This window comes from Cloeon dipterum, chromosome X (assembly GCF_949628265.1).
Source record: "Cloeon dipterum chromosome X, ieCloDipt1.1, whole genome shotgun sequence".
Classification (NCBI taxonomy): Eukaryota; Metazoa; Arthropoda; class Insecta; order Ephemeroptera; family Baetidae; genus Cloeon; species Cloeon dipterum.
In genome coordinates this window covers 2,239,288-2,264,441 of record NC_088790.1, presented here as the reverse complement: position 1 = coordinate 2,264,441, position 25,154 = coordinate 2,239,288, and the positions used below count along the sequence as shown (strand labels likewise).

At 38.7% G+C, this 25,154-nt stretch overlaps 3 protein-coding genes across 5 annotated transcripts; all 3 read right to left on the bottom strand.

Moving 5' to 3' along the window:
* Window positions 1-287: 287 nt before the first annotated feature.
* Window positions 288-6,995, bottom strand: LOC135946790 (uncharacterized). Its single transcript, XM_065495157.1, has 13 exons — window positions 6,869-6,995; window positions 4,516-4,667; window positions 4,331-4,462; window positions 4,031-4,270; window positions 3,787-3,974; window positions 3,482-3,729; window positions 3,311-3,425; window positions 2,389-2,520; window positions 1,526-1,674; window positions 1,375-1,469; window positions 1,141-1,315; window positions 943-1,082; window positions 288-757 (listed from the first exon to the last, which is right to left on the bottom strand). The coding sequence occupies exons 1-13, from the start codon at window positions 6,906-6,908 to the stop codon at window positions 548-550; spliced, it is 2,016 nt and encodes a 671-aa protein (XP_065351229.1). The 5' UTR covers window positions 6,909-6,995; the 3' UTR covers window positions 288-547.
* A 3,463-nt stretch (window positions 6,996-10,458) lies between these two features.
* Window positions 10,459-14,183, bottom strand: LOC135945645 (uncharacterized). Its single transcript, XM_065493464.1, has 9 exons — window positions 13,189-14,183; window positions 13,080-13,139; window positions 12,856-13,027; window positions 12,765-12,787; window positions 12,675-12,710; window positions 10,922-11,048; window positions 10,773-10,867; window positions 10,685-10,712; window positions 10,459-10,631 (listed from the first exon to the last, which is right to left on the bottom strand). Exons 1-9 carry the CDS (start codon window positions 13,246-13,248, stop codon window positions 10,564-10,566), a joined length of 669 nt encoding a protein of 222 aa, XP_065349536.1. The 5' UTR covers window positions 13,249-14,183; the 3' UTR covers window positions 10,459-10,563.
* Window positions 14,184-14,647: 464 nt separating this feature from the next.
* LOC135945643 (fibroin heavy chain-like) lies at window positions 14,648-23,725 on the bottom strand. 3 transcript variants are annotated; one of them, XM_065493460.1, is made up of 6 exons: window positions 23,570-23,725; window positions 18,541-18,756; window positions 18,252-18,488; window positions 16,791-17,331; window positions 15,409-15,548; window positions 14,648-15,019 (listed from the first exon to the last, which is right to left on the bottom strand). In XM_065493460.1, exons 1-5 carry the CDS (start codon window positions 23,573-23,575, stop codon window positions 15,430-15,432), a joined length of 1,119 nt encoding a protein of 372 aa, XP_065349532.1. In that variant the 5' UTR covers window positions 23,576-23,725; the 3' UTR covers window positions 14,648-15,019; window positions 15,409-15,429. The 3 variants fall into 3 exon arrangements, with proteins under 3 accessions (XP_065349532.1, XP_065349533.1, XP_065349534.1); XM_065493461.1 differs by having other exon boundaries at window positions 16,791-17,289; XM_065493462.1 differs by lacking the exon at window positions 15,409-15,548.
* Between the last annotated feature and the right edge of the window lie 1,429 nt (window positions 23,726-25,154).

Genomic DNA, 25,154 nt, shown 5'->3' with positions numbered 1-25,154 from the left:
AGAAAAAGCAGTTTAATTCGTATTAAAAATTCTATTTTATTATATCATCTAAAGAAAAATTACAAGTTTAACTAACAATTCGAAATATATTCTTGAATTAAGGTTGTGAAATGAAGCTCAGAGTAACCAGAGTTTGAGAAGTTTCTGAAAACATTTGTTTATATATTTTATGTTACTTCATCAATCGCGAGTCCGGCAAAATCTGATTAAAATTAAAATTCTCTCTGTTGCTTTTGGAATTTCTAACAATAATTATTTAATACAAACTATCAATACCCTGTTACCCTGAACCAAAAATGAAAAAGGAGTAGGAGTTTGGCTCCGCGTCCGCTACACATTCTAACAAATTCTCTGAAGAATTTCTCGATTTCACAAAAACAATGGAGCAAAAAAGTTCCTCACAAGTGGATGAAACGCAATATAATATGCTATTATTTTATTTTTATTCTTTGTGTGTTCTGAATCGACTTATAAATCGACTGAATAAATGCAAGTAAAATAATGTAATGTAAATAATCATCTGCTACTCTGCAGAATCTAAAAGGGTTTACACAACCCAGGCTGAGTTGACAAGCTTAAACTTTTTGTGCGACTTGATCTTCAAAGTCTTGCCGTCGGAGTCGTTGAAATGGCTGGAAAGCTTTTCTTTGATCAGCAAATCCAAGTCACCCAAATCGGTGGTAGTGGAGTTAATATTTTTTGTGGATGCTGAGACAATTTGTTTCAACTTGTATCGGTTTTTCCCCAGCTCGTCGAACTGAAACAAAATAAATTAAACTTTAAAAATATTCATGCTTTTAAAACGAATGGAGAATCCTAAACAGAAAAAGATTGCAGCAAGAAAAATATACGAAAATAGATTTAATGTTGCATGCATATTCCGCGTTTAGTAAATCATTGATTGATAAATTCATGATCCGCGTAATAAAATTAAATCCCTACCGATTGCACAATGTATATGCAATCTTCATGATCAAACAGATGGAGGATTGGGTTGTCGACCATAATTTTCGGTTGTGTCATCGTAATTTCGTTGTATTCTTTAATAAATTCCATTTCGATAAGGTTTGTCTTGTATTTTTCTGGAAACATATATTTAATTGTAAGAAATCTTCTCATGTCCTGAGACAATTTTCTTACCAGCCAGAAAGAAACTTGGTATGGCTGTTGTAATGAAATTGCAATAATCAATTCGGGGTACATGATTTACTCTTCTTGGTTGCCTAACTCTTCGTCGTGGCCAAAATGTTATACCTGGTTCTCGTTGCCATGTATTACTCGTAACTTGTTTGTTTTCGATGTTGAAAGCTATCACCTGAAAGAAGAGCGAACTTAAAAGTTTTTTTGAACATCAATTGAGTAATTTTAAATTACCTTCATTTGGGGTGATCTGCATGCACTGTATATAAAAGGGAACTTCACGTGGGACGAGTCGCAACCGTCTTTCGGCCAAAGCACTTCTGATGAGTCTATTGAAAACAGTTTTTTTTTATTAAATTGAATCAATAACATTAAAGAGCAGTACTTTTGCCTGTGTCAAAGACGTCGCATCCAACGCTGAAGACGTAGAAGTGGCGGCCACTCCTCTGCACATTGATCGGAGCGTCTTGGTTGCTTTCATCCTCGTCGTTGGCCAGTTCTTCTGCGGTTTTTATCCCGGAATTTGGCACCTCTCTATAATAGAGCGTGCATCTGGATTATTTTTTGTCCCGATTTTACTATTTCCCGGGACAATGTACTAATTATTTTCGGGAAATTAACTTCCTAGAAAATCTCGGCTTGCTTGTCAATACATTCAAAAGTGTTTCAAAATTTCTAATTTGGAGTAAAAGATGTCAAATTTTGATTTTAAACTAAAATTAATCATCTTTTTCTTCTTTCCCTTCCCTGGAGCATGTTATCAAATTTTACCAGCGAAGCAGTTTCAGGCGATTTTGGACATTGGACGGGATTTTTTGCGTTTAAATTTTTACGTACTGTTTATATTTTCTTACAAAAATTGATGCTTGTTAATAAAGATGGTGAAATTCCAAGTTTGAAGCTGTGGAATGGGAGCGTTCCCTATTTATTCACTGTCTAAAATATCCCCCCGAAAATCGAGTTCTGCGAATGAAGTGGACTCTTGACTGCGTCCCCTATTCCTGAGCTTCAAACCTGGAATTCCTCCATCTTTTAACAAGTACTTTTAAGCAAACATTGAAGTGTCTTACCCAAAAAATCCCGTCCAACTGACCTTCAAAATTTGGAAGTCGAATTCGTCTGGAATTGCTCATCGGAATTACTGTGATAAATTTGAATTTGTCCCGAAAAAAATACCCGATCCCGGCCCAATTCTCATATAACCGCGCTTTAAACTTTTGCTCGGGATCCAAATTTGCCAGGTATTACCTGGAATTCATGTTAAGCCCAGAATTTCTCGATCCCGATGGACGTTCTACTCTATACGCCTTGCTGACGGGCATTTCAGCCAGTTCTTCCTTCGTTTTGCCTTGCACGTGGTGTCGGTAAACAGGTCCGAATCTACGAGAGTAAATTTATTGGGGATTTTTAGGTATCTTCTTAGTTTCCAAGTTACATAACATGTTTTTTTAAGCTCTTTTTATCCCTGTCCGAAGACTGGGAAGGGCGCGCACTGGGATATTTATAGAGAATATCAAATATGTACAATTGGTTCATTTTTACACTCGAACCATGCTCCTGATAAAATTAAATTGAACCCTGGTGTCAGGGTAGCCTTCAAGCCATCGGTAGCATCTTTAACGACGCGCCAGACGGACACTGTTTTGGTCCAATTTACATGATTTGCTCACCGTTGGATTGGCCAAGTCGAGAGCTTTCAGAATATGTTCAACTCGACCCATTTTAAAAGCCACCAGGGCGCTGAGAAAACGCCCTGATCTCGATCTGAGGACCCTGAGCGTGCTCTGATACCTTTCAAAAGGGTCGAGTTGGACATTCCAATGGTGTGCATATCTTGCAAATTGAACCTATAAAGATCCCGTCAGACATCTTTAAAATGGCTACTGATCGCTCAAGGACTACCCTGATGTCTGAACGCACTGAAGGGCCACTTGCCTCCGCACCGAGGACTGCATTGAAACGCTAGACATTCGTCCCGTGAAGCCAGATCACGCATGCTGGAAAGGTGCAAACCAGCAAGTAGCGAGTAGGCTATTCTGATAGTCCTATATGAATCCAGGTGCATGTTCCGAGAGTAAAAGCTAACCAAAATTTACGCGAAATCCATAAATTTTTCAACCTTTGACTCCATATCTTCCAAAAATAGAAAAAGAAATAATAATTTTTATACCCTCCGATGGTCGTCCATTCGGCACTGCCTAGCATTTGGCGCGTTTTCACCTGACACGGATGCGGCAAGAGGGCATCCCCTTTCACGTTTCTTCCAAACAAGTACCACTTGAAATCTGCAATAAAGTTAAAATTAGTTTTCTTATAAAATCCAAGAAGCCGCAATATTAACCGTAAATGTCGAACTCCATTTCGAAAGTAATGTCTTCCTTGGAAGCGTAGACGACATCTTTGATTTGCAAGCTTGCATAGTCGTACAAGAAGGCGCCGACGTAGTGCACGTCCAAGTAGAAGAAATCAATTTGAATGATGAGAGCGATGGAATTTTTCTTTCTTCCTACTGGCACGATCGAATATTTTTCTCTGACCCGCATCCCGTTCGCATTATTTTCCGCATTGATGCTGAGTATCAACTTTTTGCTAATTGCACAAATTACCATGAAAATGTTATCCAATTTTTTTACGTGTAATGCCAACCTTAAGGAGAATTTTGCTATGGTTCTCTTTAGCTTGTCGCTCTTCTTGACAATTTTCGATTTGGAAAGCAAGAATTTGATCTGATTGGGAAACACCTTGGTCCAGTTGATCAAGGCAAGGGCGCGGATGAAATGCTTTTCTTTCCTTTCTATGTCCTTGTTGATCCATCCAAGGACGCCTCTGAGAATCTGCAGTTCATAAAATTGCTAGAACTTGTAAACCCACATATTATCCTGAGGCAAACCTGGGTTTCGTTGGGGTAGTCGAGATACTGGTTTTCCAGAACTAATTTCAGATCGTCGAAGCTCAGGTTTTTGAAATGTTTGGTTTTGCGGTACTCGGGGAAAATTCCGCAAACCTTTCTCAGCCAACACATTTTCAGCGCTTTATTCTCGAGGTGCTCGGCAAGCGTCTTGAAAGCATGAATCTGATCGATGCTTTCAAACTTGCAAAACATCGTAAGCTCCTCCAAATCTGCTTTGATCTGTAATTGAAATTATTCAAGTTTCAAGTGCGGTTGATTATTTTAATTTTTAATTCGCACCAACAACATCTTGAGATCTTGGAAAATCTCCGATGACATGATTTGCACGACAGAATCTCGGATGGTCATCCCAGCATTTTTACCTCGTCTCAGTGTCTCTAAAATTAACCTCACGGCAGCTCCGTTGAATTTCTGGAATTTTCATATAAAAATTCGTAATTTCATCTAGTAAGTGGAACTGGTACCTTGAGGTCGATTGTGCTCCTGCTCCCATCGTAAAGATCAGATCTGAACAATGTTTCGAAAAATGAGCTGACTTCCATGAGGAAGGCAGGCTCTTCGTCTAATGAATCGTCACCGTCGAAAACCAGCGTCACTTTTGGGGGAAGGTCCAACCCTGAAAATAAAGGAAATAATATTTATTTATTTTATCGCTCTGATTTTTAGAGAAAATATAGACGCGGTTTTGATTATAATATTCATTTTTAGGTATAGTTGCCCTAGTAGACCTATATGAAGGTCAAACCTTCAATTCAACCTGAGAATTCCAAAAATTGCCTACTCCATAGGGTCTCAAAGAAAACCAATTTTTTCAAGGAATTGTTGAACAATAGTTAGAGTATAGAAATAAATTGATAAGGTGATCACTGATCAACGCCCAACCACTTTATGTCACGCTGACAAACGTTCGGCGAAGGTCGAAGCTCAAGGTCACTAAAATTCGACGTTTTTAATAAATTTCTGCATTTTGAGCAGAACGAAAATTTTTATTTCTGAGACTGCCAAAATGTGCTTCATTCAATAAAAGAAAAATACAAATACAAAATGATTTTACAGTTTTCCGGATATTTTGATATTCGAATTTTGAGGAACGTGTTTGTTCTTATCATTTTTCCTGCCAAATTGTCTCGCCACCCTTTGTTGGTGTTCTATCTATTTGTCGTATTATTTTTCTTTCGATTTTAATGAATTGCAACTGCGATTTCAAACTCAATCCTGCTGCTGTGCATTCTGCCTCTAGGATTATTTATTTTGGAGTGCTTAAAACCAAAATAAGAGTCCAGCTTTTCGCCGTAGAATTGTCGGAAAAGGTATTTATTTACAAAAAACGGCGGTTTTCTTGATTGTACGGCGATTGGCTTAACCGATTTTGGTTTTCAGCACTTCAAAAGAAATTATATAAAGTGAAGAATGCACAGAGGCAGGATTGAGTCTGAAATCACAGCGAGAGTGCCTTATTAAATTCGCAAGTTTACGCTGGCACCATCTGTTGGTGGCTTTTACAACTACTGGTGAATTGTGTTTGGCTTATATCCCGCCTGGTCGCTAAAAACTGAATAAATTATGCCAAAATAGTTTATATCTGCTGTGGTCAAACGAATTGCGAGCCAACATGCTCAGGAAATCGTGGCATTCAAATAACCGTGAATTCAGGAGGTTACTTTCGGTAAATTTGTTCATTGCACAATGTCTCTTACGGGCTTTAGTCGGTGGGAGTTATTATAGTCGCTTCATCTGCTCAATCCCAAACTCTCCCGGTTTCCTCAAAATGGAAAGGAGTAAAAATGTGCTTCTCTTTCAACGGTAAAATTGTTGCAGCTTTCGCCATGGCCAAGCGAAAATGTGCAACACAGCGTGGCAGCTAATATATGCAGCCAACACTTTTTTCTAGGTTATATGTCCGCAAAACGATCTTACTTGAGAATCATTTGGAAGAGTTATCCTTTTTGTGTATTAAGTATTACATGATGACCTATATATTCGTGAGAACCCCGACACTAATTATGTTGCGTGCATGCATTTCTGGTTACGAATTATATGTTATGGTTTAATGCACAACGAGCAGCCCATATCTCTGAAATTAACATTATTTTATAGATTCAAGATCCGCGCCAAATTAGAAAGCACAAAACCAATGGTTTGCCGCTTTAGAGGCGATTGCAACAGAGTTTTTTTGTAAGTGACCTGAAATTTAGATCCAAACACTCTACCGTCCACAACTGCACATAAGAAAAGTTTTTCAACAATGTGATTACTAAACGACAATCCGTTGACCCCAAATTTGTTGAAACCCCTTCTGCTATATGTCTAAATTTGATAGGAAATACAAATCCAGCCACCTCGATGCTACTGTCAATTTGTGATGTATCTATTTATTGTGATTCTTCGCTTTTACTAACATGTTCCATTTTCTCGATTGTGTCAAAAAACCTTTAACCCCAAGCATCCTGTTATAAGAAACAAAATTGTAATTTCGTCGTACACCGACGGTGTCCAATAAATGAATTATAATGATGTATGCATTTGACTCAGTGTATTTTTTATATTGATTTATGCACATGCCAAATACGCAAATAAAGAGAAATTAAATTAATAATAATAATACAGAATACACAAAATTTTTGTTACATTTACGATCCGCCAAGTAGATTAATCATCTGCACAAAACGGTGTGTGCTTTTAATAACACCCTTTGTTAAATGCAACTAAAAATCTACATTTTGGTCATTCGGTGTTGCTTAATTTTTAATTCATCTGAAATGTCTAAGTTTCCTCCTGTTTTAAGTTTTAACCCTCTATTAAAATGCTAAAACTCACCATGCGACGTTCCAGGAACGGAATCGGTTTGTAAGGCCATGTTTGTGTAAGTACTGCACGATTTCGACTGCTCTCGCGGCTCTTGCTGCTGCTATTGAGGTCCGTGGGGATTTTGAACACTTTCGGGCCCATAGCCCCTCCACCTACAGGCCGACAATGCTACCTTGGAGTATATAAATCCCACACTGCGTCGTCTCTTTACAAATATTTCCCTTTCCTTATTGCATTACTTATTCTCTAGAACTTTCGCAAGGATTAGAAAATTTTAAAATAATTCGATTACAGAGGAGTAATTAATTGCTATAAATTCTAATTCTTAATTTAGTTTGATGTGAGATTTAAAACATTTAAGTTGATTGTGAAAGAAAAAGCAGTTAAATTCGTATTAAAAAATATATTTTATTAAATCATCTAAAGAATAATAAAATTACAAGTTTAATATACGATTCGAAAGGTATTTTTGAATTAAGGTGTGAAATGAAGCTATCCAGAGTTGGAAAAGTTGCTGAAAACATTTGTTAATATTTTATGTTACTTCATCAATCGCGAGTCCGGCGAAATCTGATTAAATTAAATTTCTCTCTTTGTTGCTTTACGAATTTCTAACAATAATTATTTAATAAAAACTATCAATACCCTGAACCAAAAATGAAAAGGAGTAGGAGCTTGGCTCCGCATCCGCATCCGCAATGGAGTAAAAAATTTCCTCATAAGTGTATGAAACTTAATTTAACATGCTATTATTTTATTTCTATTTCTTTGTGTTTTGAATCGCCTTATTTGTAAATACTCGTAGTCAGCTTTAATTGCTGTACTGATGAATAAATGCGAGTAAAATAATGTAATCTAAAAATTCATCTGCTACTCTCTGCAGAATCTAAAAGGGTTTACACAACCCAGGCTGAGTTGACAAGCTTAAACTTTTTGTGCGGTTTGATCTTCAAAGTGTTGCCGTCGGAGTCGTTGAAATGGCTGGATAGCTTTTCTTTGATCAGCAAATCCAAGTCACCCAGATCGGAGGGTGTGGGGTTCAAATTACTTCTGGATGCTGAGGCAATTTGTTTCAACTTGTATCGGTTTTTCCCCAGCTCGTTGAACTGAAACCAAATGAATTAAACTTTAAAAGCAATTAAGCTAACATTTATTTATTGTCAGGGTTTTACCTGAAGATATTACAAGCGCATTAATAATGTTGTGCATCAATGTAATGACGTGAATTTTCGGGCGCCCACAGGGGAGAACGGAGGGAGAAACTCAGGTATCAATAAAGGCACCGCAAGAGCCTCCCTTTCGCGAGCACACAACCTGCTCGCGCACGCACGCACACACACATTCGCGAGCGAGAGGGTAATTCTCTCGCTCCCCCCCCCCCCCCCGTCCCTCTGGTTAGCCAAGCTGTACTATCGCCGCTATCAACAATAAACTGGTATGGTATAGTAACCAGGCATTTTTACTTTTTGTCCACCCCGCACCTTTTAAAGTCAACCACGGGTTAAAGATCAGGCTCCGACTTCGTGATAGAGAGAAGGCGCGCCGGCAGGGCCGATTGCACTCTTTCGGCGCCCCCTGCCCCGCGCCGCTGACAATTATTTATATTATTCTCACTCAGTCAAAAAATAAATTCCATGTAAAAAACAATTTCTGAGAGAATAAACTCTCTGAGTTTATTTAAAATTAAAAAATACTTGAAATAACTTAAAATTCTCGCTCGTCTGAACTGTAAAATTGTATCATATTTTTTATGAATTGGTTTAGTAATAAATTTTATTATGAACCTAATAAAGATTGTAGATGTAATTTATGTGGCCTGACTTGTGAAATATCTTATTAAAAAGAGTACAGCAAGAAAAATAATGACTGATTAACTGTGTAGATTAAGTGTTGCATGCAAATTGCGTTTAGTAAAATGATCGGCCCATTTCCCATTTCCGTATTACCTACACTTTCCAAAGTAATTGAAAATTGTTTTCTTGCCCGTCTCACGAATTTATACGGTGAGAACAATTTGCTGCCGTCCACTCAGCACGGATTTGTAAGAGGGAAGTGCCCTTTTTGAATTTTTGGCCAGTTTCACGAGAAAATGGGAGTGTCATTAAAAGTAGCGGCGGTGTACTACGATATAACGAATGCGTTCGGCACGGTTTGCTTGCCAATTTTGCTGCGCAAATTCGAAACATGTGTGCGAGGCGTCGAACTTGACTGGCTCAAGTCCTCGCTAACGGACCGGACGCAAATGGTAAAATTGACCGCTCATGCTTGTTCAATAATTTCGTACGGGATTGTCAGTTGGGCGTGCGAAAAAGACGCGTTGAATTCTGTTTTCGTGGCTCAGAAGCGCGTCATTCGGGCACTAGCGGGCGAGAGGTACTGGCCGGGGTCGACACTATACCACTTTGCTCAGCGAAGCCTTTGTTCGGTAAATTTGATCTGTTGCCAGTGCTCTCAATTTACTTGTTCGAGGCGTGAAAATTTGTTAAAAAATAGCCTAAATATTTTAAAAAAGATGAGTGACGTCCACACTCACAACACGCGTTCGAAACAGGAGCTGTATGTGCCTGTTCAAATCAGCCAGTTCTCTCGCCAAATTCCTTTGATCGCAATTGCTACTTTGTAAAACGCCTTGCCTGTATCGCTTGGCCTAGTGCCAAGATGTTCTGAACTGAATTCGTCAGTGTTTTGCTGCATAAATTTGTGTACCTGAATAAGTTGTATGATGCGGAGGCCTATTTTGCGTTTGTAAACAATTTGTGATAATTATGCCTGAATTGGCCGTTATTTGTTTCTTTCTTTCTTTTTTGTGTGTGTATTTACAAATAGATGGTTATTTCATTATAACGAAGTGTAACCAGCTGCTGTTCTTTGTATTGACCATGCAATTAACAAGTAAATAAAATGAATTGAATTATTGATTGATAAATTAATGAACCACGTAATAAAATTTAATTCCTACCGATTGCACAATGTATACGCAACCATCATGATTAAACTTAAAGAGAATTGGGTTGTCGACCTCAATTTCCGGTTGTGTCAACCTGATTTTGTTGTATTCGTTCAATTCCAATTCGAAAGTGCGGCGTGATTTTATATAATGTATCTGATCGTTTTTACAGTATTCTGCTAGCATTGTATGCCATTTCTTGCTGTAATTTTTATATTTTTTGTGTCTTATGTTATGACTTTGGCAAGAATAAACAATAATAATAAAAAGCACCCGTCTTGTATTTATCTGGAAACGTATAAATATATGAGATATTCTCGTGTCCTGACACAATTTTCTTGCCACCTGGAAAATATTTTTTTAGTAAATTTATACGGTCGTTGTAGAGCGAAATTTTTAATTCAGTAACATAATTTCTTGATGGTTGCCTATCCATATCCATTCCTCGTGGCCATTTTTTTATTTTTTTCCTATTAGCCAACTCTTAGCCATAACTCGTTTGTTTTTGGTGTTGTAAACTCTCAGCTGAAAGAAGAGCGAGCTTAGGTTTTTTTTATCATCAATCCAATTTGAGAAATTTAAAATTACCTCCATGTCAGGTGCATAATGCAAGCATCAGGGAGTTTAGGACTCGTTGAAAGAAATAAATCAATTTGATTATCTATTTTATTTATAATGCTTTTGCCACATTCAAAAGGAAAAAATTTGTTACAAAGCCAGAAAGTAAAAAAATATAAAGAAACTCATATTTGAGAGTTTAATCACTGGTGGAGTTGAAATAATTGCAGTTGTTGAAGTTTGCTAATCTATTCTTGCACGCCTTGCCTGAAATTTCAAATTAGTTAATATTAAATTGAATTCCTTTTTATTTGTATCACTTGTTTTGAATTTTCCAGAGGGACAGCCCTAATTTATGATTAACAATTTCAATTATAGCAGAGATAATAGGCAAGAATTGAATTTTACGGTAAGGATCTTGCTGACGAGACACTGCATGTAGATGGCCGGCAGAACCAAGCATTTGCGGAAGTTGCTTGTGGTGATGGTTTTGTTCTCCACCGCTGGCGAAAATATTCAGTTTTACCATATTTTGTGCTTCTTTTTCGCAGAAATACCTGACGTGAAGGTTTGGCACTCCGTGTATGCCGTTGCGATGGTTGCGGTCCAGTCCTTGATGCCGCTCACCTTTTTCGTGAAGTACGTCTCTATCGCCGTGTAGTCCATCTCGGTATCACTGCTAAGCTAAAATTCGTTTCGTGATTCAAATAATTAACTATAAAATCAATTTTTTGTCAAAAGGTTAAAAGCAGACGTAAGAATTGTCATACAAAATTAAAATCCTGGACCTATCCCTCGAATCATTTTGCCCAAATTATGAACCGTTAATAATTGTGTTCCTATATTGAATTTATTTGTCTGGATATGGCAATGTATGGGGCAAAATAGCCCTGTAGAACCATAATAAAAAAACATATGAAACTAAAGTGGCGTTTGCGCTGGGCAGAAATATATATTGAGATGAAGTTTTATATTTTATCTATGCAAATATAGGTAAAAGTTTAGGATTAGTCAGTCAAATTTTTATTTTAAATGTTCTTGTAGGTGAGGAAACTGTGAGGGCTGTGAATTTTTGGCGATCGACTTCTTTCTTCTGGACCAAATATATCAAAAGCAGTTTTAAGCCTACAAAATTATACTGTGCTTTAAGATCATTTAAAATTGTCAAAACCACTAAAAAGAGGCTAAAAGGCGTCTAAAAAGATTATAAAACCATTTAAAATTTGATAACAACTTGTGGTGGCTCTGACTCTCTCTGACTCTCTCTCACACTTTGTGCTAGTGCGCCCTGTGCTCGTGTGACTTCTCACCCCCACTTAAGATGGTGCTGAAAACCTCCAGAAGTTTCCCCCATATCTCCTATCTCAAAATGTACTTAAATTAACAACATTAATTAGCTGACTAATTGTGTCCTCAATTCATCGATATTACAATTTACAATAAACTCTGACAATAAAGGCAAACCCAATTTCACCCTTATTAGTAATGCACAGCAATAAATATGATTCAAATTAAACTCTATACTTCGCGACGCACTTTATGGCCAGCCGTTTAGGCCGGTCTCTGTTCACTCAGTCTAATAAACCAAGTTAAGTAAAGTTAAAAATCAGTAGTTGAGTGTTTTACTTCATCCGACTACCGCTCCTACATTGAGAAGTCACACGAGCACAGGGCGCACTAGCACAAAGTGTGGGAGAGAGTCAGAGAGAGTAAACTAAATATGGCGAGTACGATTTTTCCTTTCCAATAAATTTACTATAATTTTATCAATCATAAAGTTTTGTCACATGTTGAAGTAGGAGAAACATTATAAAAAAGATCATAAATTGTTCTCATCTTGGTTTTCGAAGTTTTTAAAAAGTTTTCATTTCCATTTTCCAGCTAAAATATATTTTAACATTTTGAAATTATTCACAACATCTTTGCAACGTTGAAAACTTCCTGTCTCGTTCGTTTTGGTGGTTTAATGTAAGAAGTTTGAAAAATCATAATTAAAAAGGTTAAGGTTATTATTAAAAAAGGGTTAAAAGCACTCTCAAAATTGAGTAAACAGTTCAGTTCATGCATTTGGCAGAGGTTCTGCTTAAAAATGATAAATATCCCGACATTTGGACTAAAATGTGGGATTGTTCAGTAAAAAAATGGCTAAATTTTGACACGCTTATTTTTGTGCTATAAATCCAATTAAATTTCGAAAAGGCCGTCTAAAAATAGCAGCCCTATCTGTCTTCAAAAAATTGTCTGTCTGATATACTGTCTTCACAATTCATTTTGACGCTTGGTACATATTTTGTCAAAAGCAACGCATACCAAACTGAGGTTCTTGAAAGCACACTCCGCGTAGCACTGTGAATAAAATCAAGAACTTTGTAGCTTATTAACACTTTGATAAAATCTCACGATCGGTCCCGTGTCAAGTCGCACTATCCGAGTTGAGAAAATAAATTAATTTCATGAATTTGAATTTTAATTTCTGATTAAAAAGTTATACTTCGTCCTCTCTTGGTGTCCAGATTGAAGCTTCTGTTGCCGGTGTCAGCTTTGTTGATCTCGAACGAGTTCATGATTTTGAAATTGGACCTGCCCCGCATGCTGTTGCACCCTCTCAGCTCTTTGAACCCAACAATGTCCCCTGGTGAAGAATTGCAGCAATTTTCGAGCAGCTAAAAATTGACAAATTAAATATCAATGTTTTTTATTTTAAATAACGCTCACCCTGAAATTCTCATTGACTGAGCATTTGGTGCTTGTCCTGCTTTTTGTTACCACCGCGCACTGCAATGAAAAAATTTACATGAAGATAAATTAAAAGATTACAACGGACCTGATAGACTGCCAAGATCGCAGCTACGCAGGCAAGCGTTAGCGCAATCCGTTTTAACATTTCGCTTCTCGAATATCCCAAGTTGAAATGCAGAATATGGTTTTGCCAATAGTTTGATGCAAATGACGAAGCCGGGAAATATGGGAGGATGGACGGAAATGCGTCGTGCGAGCGGGAAAGTCCAAGGCCGCGTGTTCACAATGTTTTTGGACTGATTTATATGAAACTGTGCCTGAACGAACAGCAAGCTTATTTTGTTCTCCTGAAATACAACACTGAAATTTATATCTTTCTGATTTTTACTCCCATATGTTCCTTGATTTTCTTGTGAATATAAGGCTGATAATTATTTTCGATTTATAGAATTTATAACTAAAAAAATTGAAACAATCATTAGCTAGCTTGGTGTTTATAAACTGCACGCACTTTTTCGGTTGCGTTTGCTAGCTCTTTGGCGCCTCTTATCTCTTATAAAATTTAGCTTTACTATTTCTTACAATTCCGCGTTACAGTGAAGCAATTAAGTTCAGTTGAAGCCAAAATTGAGCAAAGTAGCAGTGTAATTTTTTTAGAACAGTGGCATGATTTTCAACTGGTGAGGACAGTCTCCTTACTTGACATCCTATTTTATTTCACAACAAAGAGATTCCCTAAAAGGTTCGTGTTGTTGTCTATTGTTCATGATTCTTACATTCATTGTCATAAAATTCAATCATCAAACTACACGAACAAAGACACAAAATGACAAGCAGGAAACTGCATCAACTAAAAGTTGAATCGACGTTGTCACGTGCCGTGTAATAGTTAATAAATTCAAATTACATTCCAAACACCACTTAAAAATTTTCAAATTTGACGCGTCAGGTTATGGCAGGTCGTTCCAGGGCTTGCACTTCGGCCAAAAGCTGTCCTCGCGTCAAAATCTGTTTTAGATGTGCCGGAGGTGCAAGTCAAAAAGGCATCAGCGCCGTAAATTTTAGAAAAAAATAACTGTAGCAAGAGGTCTTTTTTTACTGTAACAAATTGTAGAATAAACAATTCAACTTATTTTCAATCCACTTTAAAAATAAATCTTGCTTTCAGGTGCATCAAATAAAGGGAAAGCTGAATAAATGCTGTCGGCTGTGACGCAAGTGTAAGTACAGACACATTTCTTTCAACTGCGGCAGTAAAATCCCCATTTAAATATAAAAACATATTTGTCATGCGAAAAGGTCGATTGCCCTGCTATATTGCATATTTTAATTGTTACGTGGAATCATGTACAAATTGCGTAATAAGCGGGGCTCGAGGCGAGAATGGAAGAAAGTGCGCTGCTGCTGCTGCTGCTGACACCCATGCACTCTCCTCGATTATTTCCTGAATGCCTCGCTGAGATCATTTCGAAAACCGGTCGAGTGACATTTGCACTTATTTTCCGCACCAATTTTTTGTTCATCAATGAAAGGGAAACTACAAGTTCTTTTCTTATACAGAGTATTTTTTATTTAAAAAATAACATTAGCCGAAATTTACTTTCACCGCGACTCGTCCGAAATGCATTCAACTTTTGGAGGTTTCAATAAATAGTTGTGTGTGAATTTAATATACAATATAATTACAATATGCAAAGTACAAAAGAGATGTGAGTGAAAACGATGGCTGCATGTGTTTAATTACAAAAAGAAATAATGGCGTAAATGGGGGTGGTTACAATGGATGCGCAAGACTACAATAAAACTGAGAGTTGCAGCATCAACGCAGGAGAACGCCACTGATTTTCTGATTTCTGATTCTTTTCCTAGGATGTTTTCTTCTCTGGCCTCTTAAATAGCGTGCATGACTCTGCGTTCTGCGAAAGACAAAAATCAATTAGCAAAATTCTTCTATGATAATCAAAATTGAATTTTCCTGGAAATAAAAATGTTTAAAAAGTATTCTACATATTTATAAACTTTGGGGTCGATTGTCCAAAGGTGAACGACTCATCGTAAAAAAAGGGGAGATGATTTAGGCATTGGGTGAAAGTTGTTGGTCAGTTGTGTATATATAAAGTGATGGGATGGGTGTAATTTTAGAGAAGGGAGACCGTATATATTTTTTATAAGTCTGTGGAGATTGCAGCCAGTCTGTCCGTCGTCTACGCTACACGAAAGCAGTGAGTTTTCTGCGAATGAAAGAGTGAGTTTTGCGTATATATGCTGTGTCTCGGATTGGTTCGGCGGGCGTCTCATTACTCACAATGCTCAATCTTTGTATTGATTAGTGGAGTTCGTAGCTGATCGACGGCTGGAAATTGATCTGGGGCTGGGCCAGCTTGTAGGAATCGTCGAAATCGCCGAAGCTGTCTTCCAGGGATCCGGCATAACTCGGAACAGCATCTGTGGGAGCCATTTGTGATTTTTCGTCTCGTCTTTTTCAAATTGATTAATTTTAAACTCGTGCAAACAGATAAGATTTTTGGATTTTAATCACATAGAATCAGTCATGCATTTTTTTAGTCACAGTCGGAAGTCGATTTGATTATTTTTTAGTGTGATTATTCCAGCACCGTTCTGATGGAGAAGCGTGAGAGTTGAAGATGAGAGTGATTAAAACAATAAAATAAAGGTTTCTCTTAGCATGCGCACATTGCTGTGTAAAATTTAGACCAACCAAATAAAATGAGAAGGTTTTTATGATTCGCCAGTCCGAAATTAGCGAGTATTCCAGGATGGGAAATTGGGATTGTTCCTGAAATTCCGGCATGACTAGAATTTTTTTTCTGTGATCGCTATAATGTTTTGTAGAACAAATCTTGAGTTTTTCATTTGAACCCGTGAATTGAAAATTTCATCAGGATTTTAGCTGAAAATCTCAGTAAATTCGTCAAATATTTCAATTTTCCCGCGCTTTACAACATGGGTCACAGTTTTTTTTTACTAGTTTACGGGAAACCACGCCCGAATTAAAAATTACCGCGAGCTCTTAGTTACAACGTCAAATTTTACTATTTTCCCGCCTTGAAAGACAAGTGGCGCGCCTTCTTTAACCAGTTTTAAGGGACCACAACCCCATTTCAAAATTCCAGCAAGCGAAATTTCGATTTTCCCGCGCCTTCTTATTTAATTTGTTGGGGGAGTCACGCCCCCATAAAGACATTTCCACAATTTGTCAGTAAATCAACGTTAAATTTAAAGACCGTATTCACCGCCTCGTATTAATTTTTCCGGGAAACCGCGCCCCCGTTTCAAAATTCCCCCAAGTTACGTTTTTTTGCAAACCTTTCGAAAAATTGAGACAAATAATTTCTAAATTAATTAATGAAAAACAAATGGCAATTTTTACTGATGGTAATTGGCAAAATAAAAAATTGAAATATTCTAAACCCGATTATTCTCCTCTTATGCAAAAATCGATAATTTTTGTGATCATTTCTAACGTCGAATATAATCGAGGAAGGGCGCGAGTAACTGAACAATAATTACGAATTTCTATTTAATTTAGCAATAGAAAATTAAAACTGGTGATTTTAACGCCCGATTTCCGGATATTTTCAGGATACAGCCCTTCCTGAAAACTCTCCAAGTCCGAAAGATTAAGAACACACAGAAAAAATGCTGAAAAAAAGGGAAAAATCTCACAAGCAGCGTTGTAGCCGGCAGACGGGCCGACGGCGTGGGCGTGGCCGTGAGCAGGGGCGATCGCGTTGACCTTGTGGGCGACGTGGTTGCTGACGGCGTCGGCGGCGCCGACGGCGAGGTTGGCGGCGCCGTGAGCGGCTCCGGTGACGATGTTGGCGGCTCCGTAGGCGGCGCCAGCGGCGAGTCTGGCTCCTGCGCCGACGGCACTTCCGACGGCGCTTCCGACGGCTCCGGCGACGGCGCCGGCGGCGCCGGTGACGGCGTGTCCGACGGCGCTGCCGACGGTGGTGGCGGCGTTGATCTTGGCCAGTTTGGCCTTGGTCAGAGCGCTGATGACGCCGTCCTGCTGTCTGTGGTATGCGGGGGCGGCGTACACGGCGGCGGGGCCGCTCGACACGTACGAGGCGGGGGCGTGGGACACGTAGGCGGCGGGCGCGGGGGAGGCGTACGCGGGACTGGCGTACGCGGGGGTGGCGTACGCGACGGGAGCGGGGTGGTACTGGAAAGACGGGATTTTTGACTGAACGTGTTGGATAATTGTCTGAAATTGGGTCATTTGCTATTAATTTATTTAAAAAATACCCTGAAAATTCCAAAATAAAATTCAACTGGAGTACAACGTTATATTTAATCATATATTCTGGCTTTGATAGGGTGAGACGCCCTTCATTTTATTTTTAAGAACATTAAAAATGAATTAAAATATATGTTAATGTATTTTAGAGCCTAAAAACATTAATTTGTCTCGGAATACTTGGAATTGATTATTTATTTTATTAAAAATTTTGATAAAATCTACTTAAATATAAAAAAATTAGATTTAAAATTTTTTCAAATAGGTTTGCGTTGCTAAACTGTCGTTGAAATTGATATTAGATCTCTAGATTTGCGCAAAGATGTGCAATTTGGGAAATTTGTAGGAGATAATTTATAGCAATACGTATAATTCCACCCCTTTAAACCACCCCATATGCATAATATCATTGATCTGAAAAACTAGAGATAATCATTGAAAAATGCTCAGGGCGTGGTTTTCGGGCTGAAATAACAAATGGTTTAATAAAATAAGTCCAGGATACCGATGGAACATTTTGTGCGAAAAAAAACGGCTAAAATCGTGATGAAAAAAATAATAACCAGAAATTCGTTCTAAGGGGATGATGTATTGATATTGAATACTGATTTCACTTAATGATTAAAAACTGCTTTGCTATGTTTAATTTTCAAGAATAACAAAAAAACTTTACCAAAATGCACAAATAATAAGAAACTATATCAAAAGGGGTGGGTTTTAAAGGGATGAAATCGAATTTATGGAATATAAACATGGCCAATTGGAATTTAAAATCAATTTTTCCAAGTTTACCGAACAAAAAGGGGTAAATTGCAATTTCAAAATTTTCGCACAGCTTTTCTCAAAGATCCCTCCCCACCCTTACAACTTTGAAAATGAGTTCTTACCGAGGCGATCTTGGGGGCGGAGTGGAGGGCCCTGGCAGCGACGCCGCGGCCGTACTCAGACACGGCCTGTCCGCCGTTGGCGATCAGCTTGCCCTGGGTGGCGACCAGGTTTCCGGCGCCCTTAATGACCTGTCCCTTGACGGCGATGGAGCCTCCTGCGATGGCTCTGATGGCGGTGCTCAGAGCACCCAGGATGGCCCTCTTGAAGCCCCAAAGGTCCGAGCCGGTCGAGTGCTCCTGATTGAGACAATTTCGAATTTTTTTAAAATTAAAAACAGATTCAACTCACGGGAACGTGGGGCTCTTCGTAAGCGTAGGCGGGGCTGTAGCTGTTGTACGAGCTGCCGAAACTCCTCTTGTTGTGCTGCTCGGCTTGCTGCTCCTTGTTGAAGGAGGCGTCCAGCTGCGCCGTCTCCAGCAGCAGCTCAGCAGCCTCGTCGCGGGGCTGCAGACTGGCGCCCATCGCGGCCGCCGCCACCGTGCACAAAACAGTCACAGTCAAAAACTGAAACACAAAAATTAAAATGTCACATTTTTGGGTATGTTTAGAGTTTGATAAAAGATTATAATTTGCAATCTGCTCGTCGAGACGAATCGAATGATGTGCCATGCTCATACTTTTGGAGAATTAAATGATTTTCCAAAATAGTAGAATTTTCCAGCAGGAAAGTGTTCTGGGAAAATCATGTGCAGAAAATTGCGACGATTTAAACTTTTTCTTAGATGTTTTTCACAATATCAAGCTTCATTTTAGCTATTTAAGTTTTAATATGTACGGATCAAATTTTAGAACAACTTTTCCGGAAAGTTTGGGAAAGGAAAAAATTATAGGGTTCGGATTTCAATAAATTTTACAATTTTGGAATGTGCTCGGCGAGACGAATTGAATGATTTACCATTTTCATACCTTCGCAAAGGTATGAAACAAATTTCCAATTGAAAATCGCGAGTTAAACGGCTTGAGTGATCGCAGTTGGCAGCGGCTGATTCGTGCGAGTTTCACAATTAGTGTGGCTGGTTCCAGCTGGAGTCATTACCAAGCTGATGACACGCACATTTCGTTTTGCCAATTCAAAAGTGTGTGTTGATCGAGTGCCAAGGTGTGCAGAGGCTGTTAGCACCATTTTAGAAAACGCCGCCGCCAGATTATTAAAACAACACACGCATAATGCTTCTTTAAAAAAACTGTTATGCACATTTTGAAAGAGCCTTGTCAATATTGCTTATAGAATTTAAATGTTCATGATTTGTGACCCACTGCAAGCGAAAAAAAGGTACTGTATGCTTGAAAATTGAGGATAATCGTTTTGCGGTGTGGCCGGCGGAGCCTTGACTTTGCGCCAACGCCGAAAAAGTGCGTGCGCCGGTGAAAGTGTCTGCTGCGTGCGAAAATTGTATCAACTTTTACACGCACTCTTGACCCAGCCCAGCTCACCTTGCCAAACGCGGTTAATGGCTAGTGGTATTCTCGGTCGGATGAATGACTGATGTGACAAATAAATTGAAATTAAAAAACAATATTTGGCCTAGTAATAAACCAGCCGGTTGGACGAGATCTTAATTTGGCGAAACTGCCTTTTGTTTGCAGTTGCAGCGTTGACACAAATCCATTTTGTCCCCTGCAGGCTTGTTTGTATATTGGATTTGTGTGCAAATGAAAATCTGCATGCACTGATAAGTTACGAGCGCCGCACAATTTCTAAAGCTCGGATGGAAATTTCGTCAGCGCTCCATATAACTAGTTCTCCGGAGTGTAACCTGTTGTCCAAGAGCCGGTCGGTCGTTCGGTCGGTTGGGCGTCTTTCTCTCTCTCCCGTGTGAATTGCCCAATATCTGCAGGCGTTTTTCATTCAGATTCCAGCGCAACCCGATCAGCAGAAATTGATTATCGCACACGCACGTGCCCGGCCACCTGACGACGCTTGCCAATTATTCTTGGTAGGGAAAACTAATAATTGGGATCCCTCCCAGAAGTCTGCTTCTTTGGAAATCTTTTGGATTTGTCCACCACGTTCATGGTCAGTTTTGGTCAAGGCCCTGAAGTGTGGAAATCCGGTCTGTCCGGCGGAGGATTTGGCCCAATTATCATAGTCCGTTTTGCAAGATAAGCGGATAAACACATCTGCGCGATACCTGCTGCAACTTTTGGCATTGGAATTTAATTGCACTTTTTGCCCCAAATGAGTTTTTAATTGGAGCAGTGTGGTGAAAAATAATCTTAATTTCATACCTAGAAAATCATTCAACGTTAGTCTTGCAAAACTTAAAATGCTCTAATTTATAATATTTCATTTTGAATGTGCAATATGAAGACCGATTATCGATTATTTTTCGGATGTTAATGAGTTTTCTACATATCATTTAAACCGATTTCAAGCTGAAAATCTCAGTAATAACGTCAAATTAACGACTTCACGCGCTTTGGAACACTCTCCATGCCTCTTTTTTCATATTCTCCAGGTAACCAACCCCCCATTTCAAAGTTACCCAGCTAATAGGACGAGTTCTACGATTTTCCCGAGCGACACCCTCTTATTACATTTTTCAGTGAACCCAAAGTAAATAACGTCATATTTTACGATTTTCCCGCATTTTTTGCGATTCTTTGCAACGCCTTCATTTAAATTTCGCGAAATAAATAAATTGTTTATTTGAACAATGAGACTTTTTGAGAGGAGCCATAAGGAGAAACCCAGTTTGATTTCTCTCAATTTGTATTAAATCGCATCTTTCCTTGGGTCACGAAGCAGAGCGTGCAATCCGTGGAATCGCGGTTTAATTTGTTTTGATGCTGCACCGGCCGCGGCTCAATTCGTGCTTTGCTACGACATTCAAACTGTCATTTATTGCGCTGCTCACTTAACTGCAGTCAATGCCATTGCCAACACGAAAGAAAGCTGCATTGTGCTCGTGCTCATTGCGCGTGCAACCATTTGTAAAAACTCAGGATGTGCGTTTAAGTTTTTTTTCTGCAAAATTGCTTTGTTGTGAACACAAAATGCAGTTAATATTTTGTCATGGACTAGAATAAGCATAATTTAGAAAAGTTAATCGATTTTAAGGAGAATAATTGGTTTAATGCTCTATGAAAAGGGGGCGTGGTTCCCCGAAAATGAGTTGCAAAGCGTGGCGGGAAATCATGAAATTTGTTTGCGGGAATTTTGGAATTGTGGTTCAACGGATAATTACTAAAGATGGCGTGGCACCTATCACAAATGCGCAGGAAATCGTTAAATTTAACGTAATAACCGAGATATTCAGCTAATTTATAAATTTACTATTTTTTTCAGGTAATTTGATGAAATTGCCGGAAATTCTTGGAAGGTTTTCTGATTGTAAGAAACGGAGGGACATGCAGTTATGGGAGCAAGGCGTTTGAGAAATACGTGAAAGCAATTAGTCGGGTGGACATGCAAACAACCTTGAGACAAATTCTCGAATATAGCAACTCGCTCGGTGTATAAGTAATCCCACTTCCCGACGGAATTACACAACATACAGAGAGGAATCGAATTTATAATCCCGCATTGCATTCACTCGCACGCTCGACTGCATTAAATCTCTCATTTCAAATAGGCTCGTCAGTCCGATTAAATCGAATTACTTGCAGAAACTGGGTCGATTTTTGCCTGCACTCGGAAGTAGCCGCCGCGCAGATGATTGACGCATTTACGTTACACCGAGAGCAGCTAGTGCACAGTAAAAGTTTGAAAGGATGAGGATGCAACTGGATACACAAGCCGCGCTGCTTTTTACTTTCAATGCGAGAAAGGCGTTATTTAATTGTCGGCTCGGCGCACCGCAAGTAAAAGGTTCAAGAGCTCACGGATTTCCGATCGGCATGCACCTGATTGCATTCGTTCCGGAAAGAAAGGAAAATTGAGTATTGCTTTTAATGAAATTTTCGAACAGCACCCGAAAAAATGAGCCGACATCTGGCACAAGGTCGCAAACATATCAATCGCAGCTTTTTTGTCTCTTTAGCCTGCTTTTTGCTCACCTGCTGCTCGCTTTTTGCGCAACAACGCGTGCATTTCTATTAAACAAGAGAGTGTATGGGTATGATATAACACGTTTTGCTCGCCGGTCAGCGGCTTCCTTTCACCGCGCCCAAAGTGTAATGCTCTCGATTTCGGTGCCTACATGCGTGGCTAACTCACCTTTATAAGTTCTCTGTCCTTTCTGCGGTGGAGTGGCCAATTAGTCACCTTCGTGATCGTTACCCAAATTTAGAGTGCGTCAATTTGAGGGAATAACGAAATTAGTTCCACTCTGACTCGTAATATTCGCCATAAGGAGAAAAATCAATTTAATAATACCAACTTGAAAATTTGCACAGGCATATTTACAATTATTATTGCTCTGCTTGATTAAGATTGCACAAACAGGAAAATAAAATTAAAAGACTTTTGCTGGCAATAAAATTATTAGACGTACGTGGAAAGTTTTATAACTCTTTTTGCCGATTCGAGAGAGGTGTATAAATATAAAGTAATCAAAGCCGCACATATGTAATTGTAATAGACTAGAGCTTTGATAACTGATTTTTTCCTTATACGGAATTGTTAAAAGTTAATGAATAAGTTATTTGAAGTCTTGTGAATTCTGTAAGTTAATATCTATATGAATATCAATATTAATTTTGCAAGGCCTGTGGCAGATCTCAAGCAACAGAAAATAGCTAATTGTCCAGTGTTCTAATTGACCAATAGATGGCGCCAGTGGTTTATTTCGATTTTAATTAACTTCCACTGCAATTTCAAACTCAATCCTGCTGAAGAATGCACAGTGGCAGGATTTGAGTCTGAAATCGCAGCGCAAGTGCATTAAAATCCAAAATATACGGTGACGCCACCTGTTGGTGGCTTCAAACGCAGGTGAATTTTAATTTGTTTCTGAAAATTTGGTAGAACCAATGCTCGTAACTGTTCCCAAGATCAATTTATTTAATTTAAAAAATTGTTACTTTGAGAAGTTAACTTTACAGTGTGTAATAATCAAAATCAGGATCACCGAATATTAATTATACTCCAGATTTTTCCCGATTTCGTGATGAATTAAATGATTTTTGGCTTCATTTGGATCCCGATCGTCGCGACCAATCCAACGATGAGTGAGTGTTTAGGAAAAATCCCTAAATTATGAATTAAATCGTGATTTTACTGTTAGGAGCCTGAGCTCAGAAATTTAATTCGCAATTTTCAGAGCGTATGCCGAGTAAATAAATTGAAAGTGATGCTAATCACACATCCAGGGTGAAAGCAAACTGAAATTTAACTCTGCCCGAGGGCACAAATTAATGCAACGAGCTGACTAACCTTCATTTTGAGCAAACTCGATCAGTCGTCTGCGTACGTGTAGGTCGGAAGCACAAATCCGCTGCTGTGATTTTCACTTTTCTTCCTTTCTTTGAGGCAGCGAAGAGGCAAACTGAGACCATTTTAGCCGGTCGTCGGTCTTATATGTAGAGATGGAGGCTGTCCTCCCACCTTTTGCCAATGCAATCGAGAGTGAGAGCATTTCGCGGCTTTCCTCTCCGTCTCCGAGTGTGTGTGAGTGTGAGTGTGTGTGTGAGTGAGATAATAGGGCCGCGCTCTGCCAGGCCAGCCCAAGGAATGCCTCGCAAAGAAAGTCAACCTCTAGCCGCGGATCGGCGAACGCGGCGTTTGAATTTTAATCTTTGACTTGGACATTTATTTTCATAATTCGCCGCCGCCGCCGCCGATCCGAATGAACGTACGTGTAGAAAGGGAAACGTGACTTTGCAAAAACGCGAGGAGAAATTTTTGTACTTGGGGAAGACCATCTTATGCCCAGTTTGACACTTAAACCTCTTAATTCTTAATTTAAAAAATTATTCCTTCTCGTGCAGTGCTTTGTTTTTTAACTAATGATCATTCCTCCGATTTTATCCTCTTAGAAAATCACATTTTATTTTGTTTTAAATTTATTAAATTGATTCATTTCATTTATTTTTTTTCTATTAATATTGTATAGTGTAAAAACAAAATCTCCTCTCGGAAGACGGATATGCAACCTGCGTGACATGCCTGAATCGAAGTTGCCTAATTCGTTTCTAGCGTTCTATTATTCATTGTTCAATGAATGAAATAATTATACATATTAATTATTACCTTGGCAATTTGCACGCGTTGAAGCGATGAAATATTTTTTGGGTGTTCCGTTTGATTCAAATTAAATATTGTAGGTGGTTATGAGTAAACTATAAAAAAATCTTAATTTTCTTCTCCCTGGCAAGTTTCAATGAAAACCCAGGAATCAGTTAATTTTCTTTTGACCGATTAAGCACGATAAATGGCATTTTGAGGATAGATTATTTTTGCAAAACCGGCATTTTGGTTTCAAAATCAGGATTTTAGCTCATATTTTAATTCAGAAATTCATCAAATTACTTTTTCCCCGCGATGTGAGACACGTGTCAGGCCTTTTTACTCTTAATTTTTAAGGAACCATGCCCCTAATTCAAAATTTTAGCAAATTATCAAAAATTTCCCACATTTCCAGCGAATCGTTCCACTAGCCACGCCTTATATTACAGTTATGCTGGAAAAGTCAAATTCAAGATTTTCCTGCGCTTTTGCAACACCTGTCACGTCTTCTTTTTTGGTGTTCCGAAAAGCTAGTCGTGAAATTTGACTATTTTCCCGCGCTTTAAGACATTTGTCACTCCTCTTTACTCTACATTTCCAGGGAAACACGCCCTTAATTCAAAATGTCAGCAAATTATCAAAAAAAAAACATATTTTACCATTTTCCAGTGACTATTTTCACTAAACACTCCTTCTCTTATAGTAATTCCAGACACCACGCCCTCCTATTTCAAAAGTCCCGGGTTTTTTCCAGTAAAATTGTCACATTTATGATTTTCCCGCGCTTTGTGAC

Excerpts from the sequence above, each read along its gene's own strand:
- LOC135945643 (XM_065493460.1), bottom strand. Across the intron at positions 18,489-18,540 it reads ACGAAGAGCCCCACGTTCCC|GAGCACTCGACCGGCTCGGA; the intron begins GTGAGTTGAATC and ends TGTCTCAATCAG. Across the intron at positions 15,549-16,790 it reads TGCCGGCTACAACGCTGCTT|ATGCTGTTCCGAGTTATGCC; the intron begins GTGAGATTTTTC and ends TGGCTCCCACAG.
- LOC135946790 (XM_065495157.1), bottom strand. The coding sequence starts at position 6,908 with ATGGCCTTACAAACCGATTCCGTTCCTGGAACGTCGCATG. Across the intron at positions 4,271-4,330 it reads AAGATCTCAAGATGTTGTTG|ATCAAAGCAGATTTGGAGGA; the intron begins GTGCGAATTAAA and ends TTTCAATTACAG. Across the intron at positions 1,675-2,388 it reads GGGCTTAACATGAATTCCAG|AGAGGTGCCAAATTCCGGGA; the intron begins GTAATACCTGGC and ends GCTCTATTATAG.
- LOC135945645 (XM_065493464.1), bottom strand. The coding sequence starts at position 13,248 with ATGTTAAAACGGATTGCGCTAACGCTTGCCTGCGTAGCTGCGATCTTG. Across the intron at positions 10,713-10,772 it reads TCGTCAGCAAGATCCTTACC|GGCTGTCCCTCTGGAAAATT; the intron begins GTAAAATTCAAT and ends ATCATAAATTAG. Across the intron at positions 10,632-10,684 it reads CTCTGGAAAATTCAAAACAA|GCAAGGCGTGCAAGAATAGA; the intron begins GTGATACAAATA and ends TTGAAATTTCAG.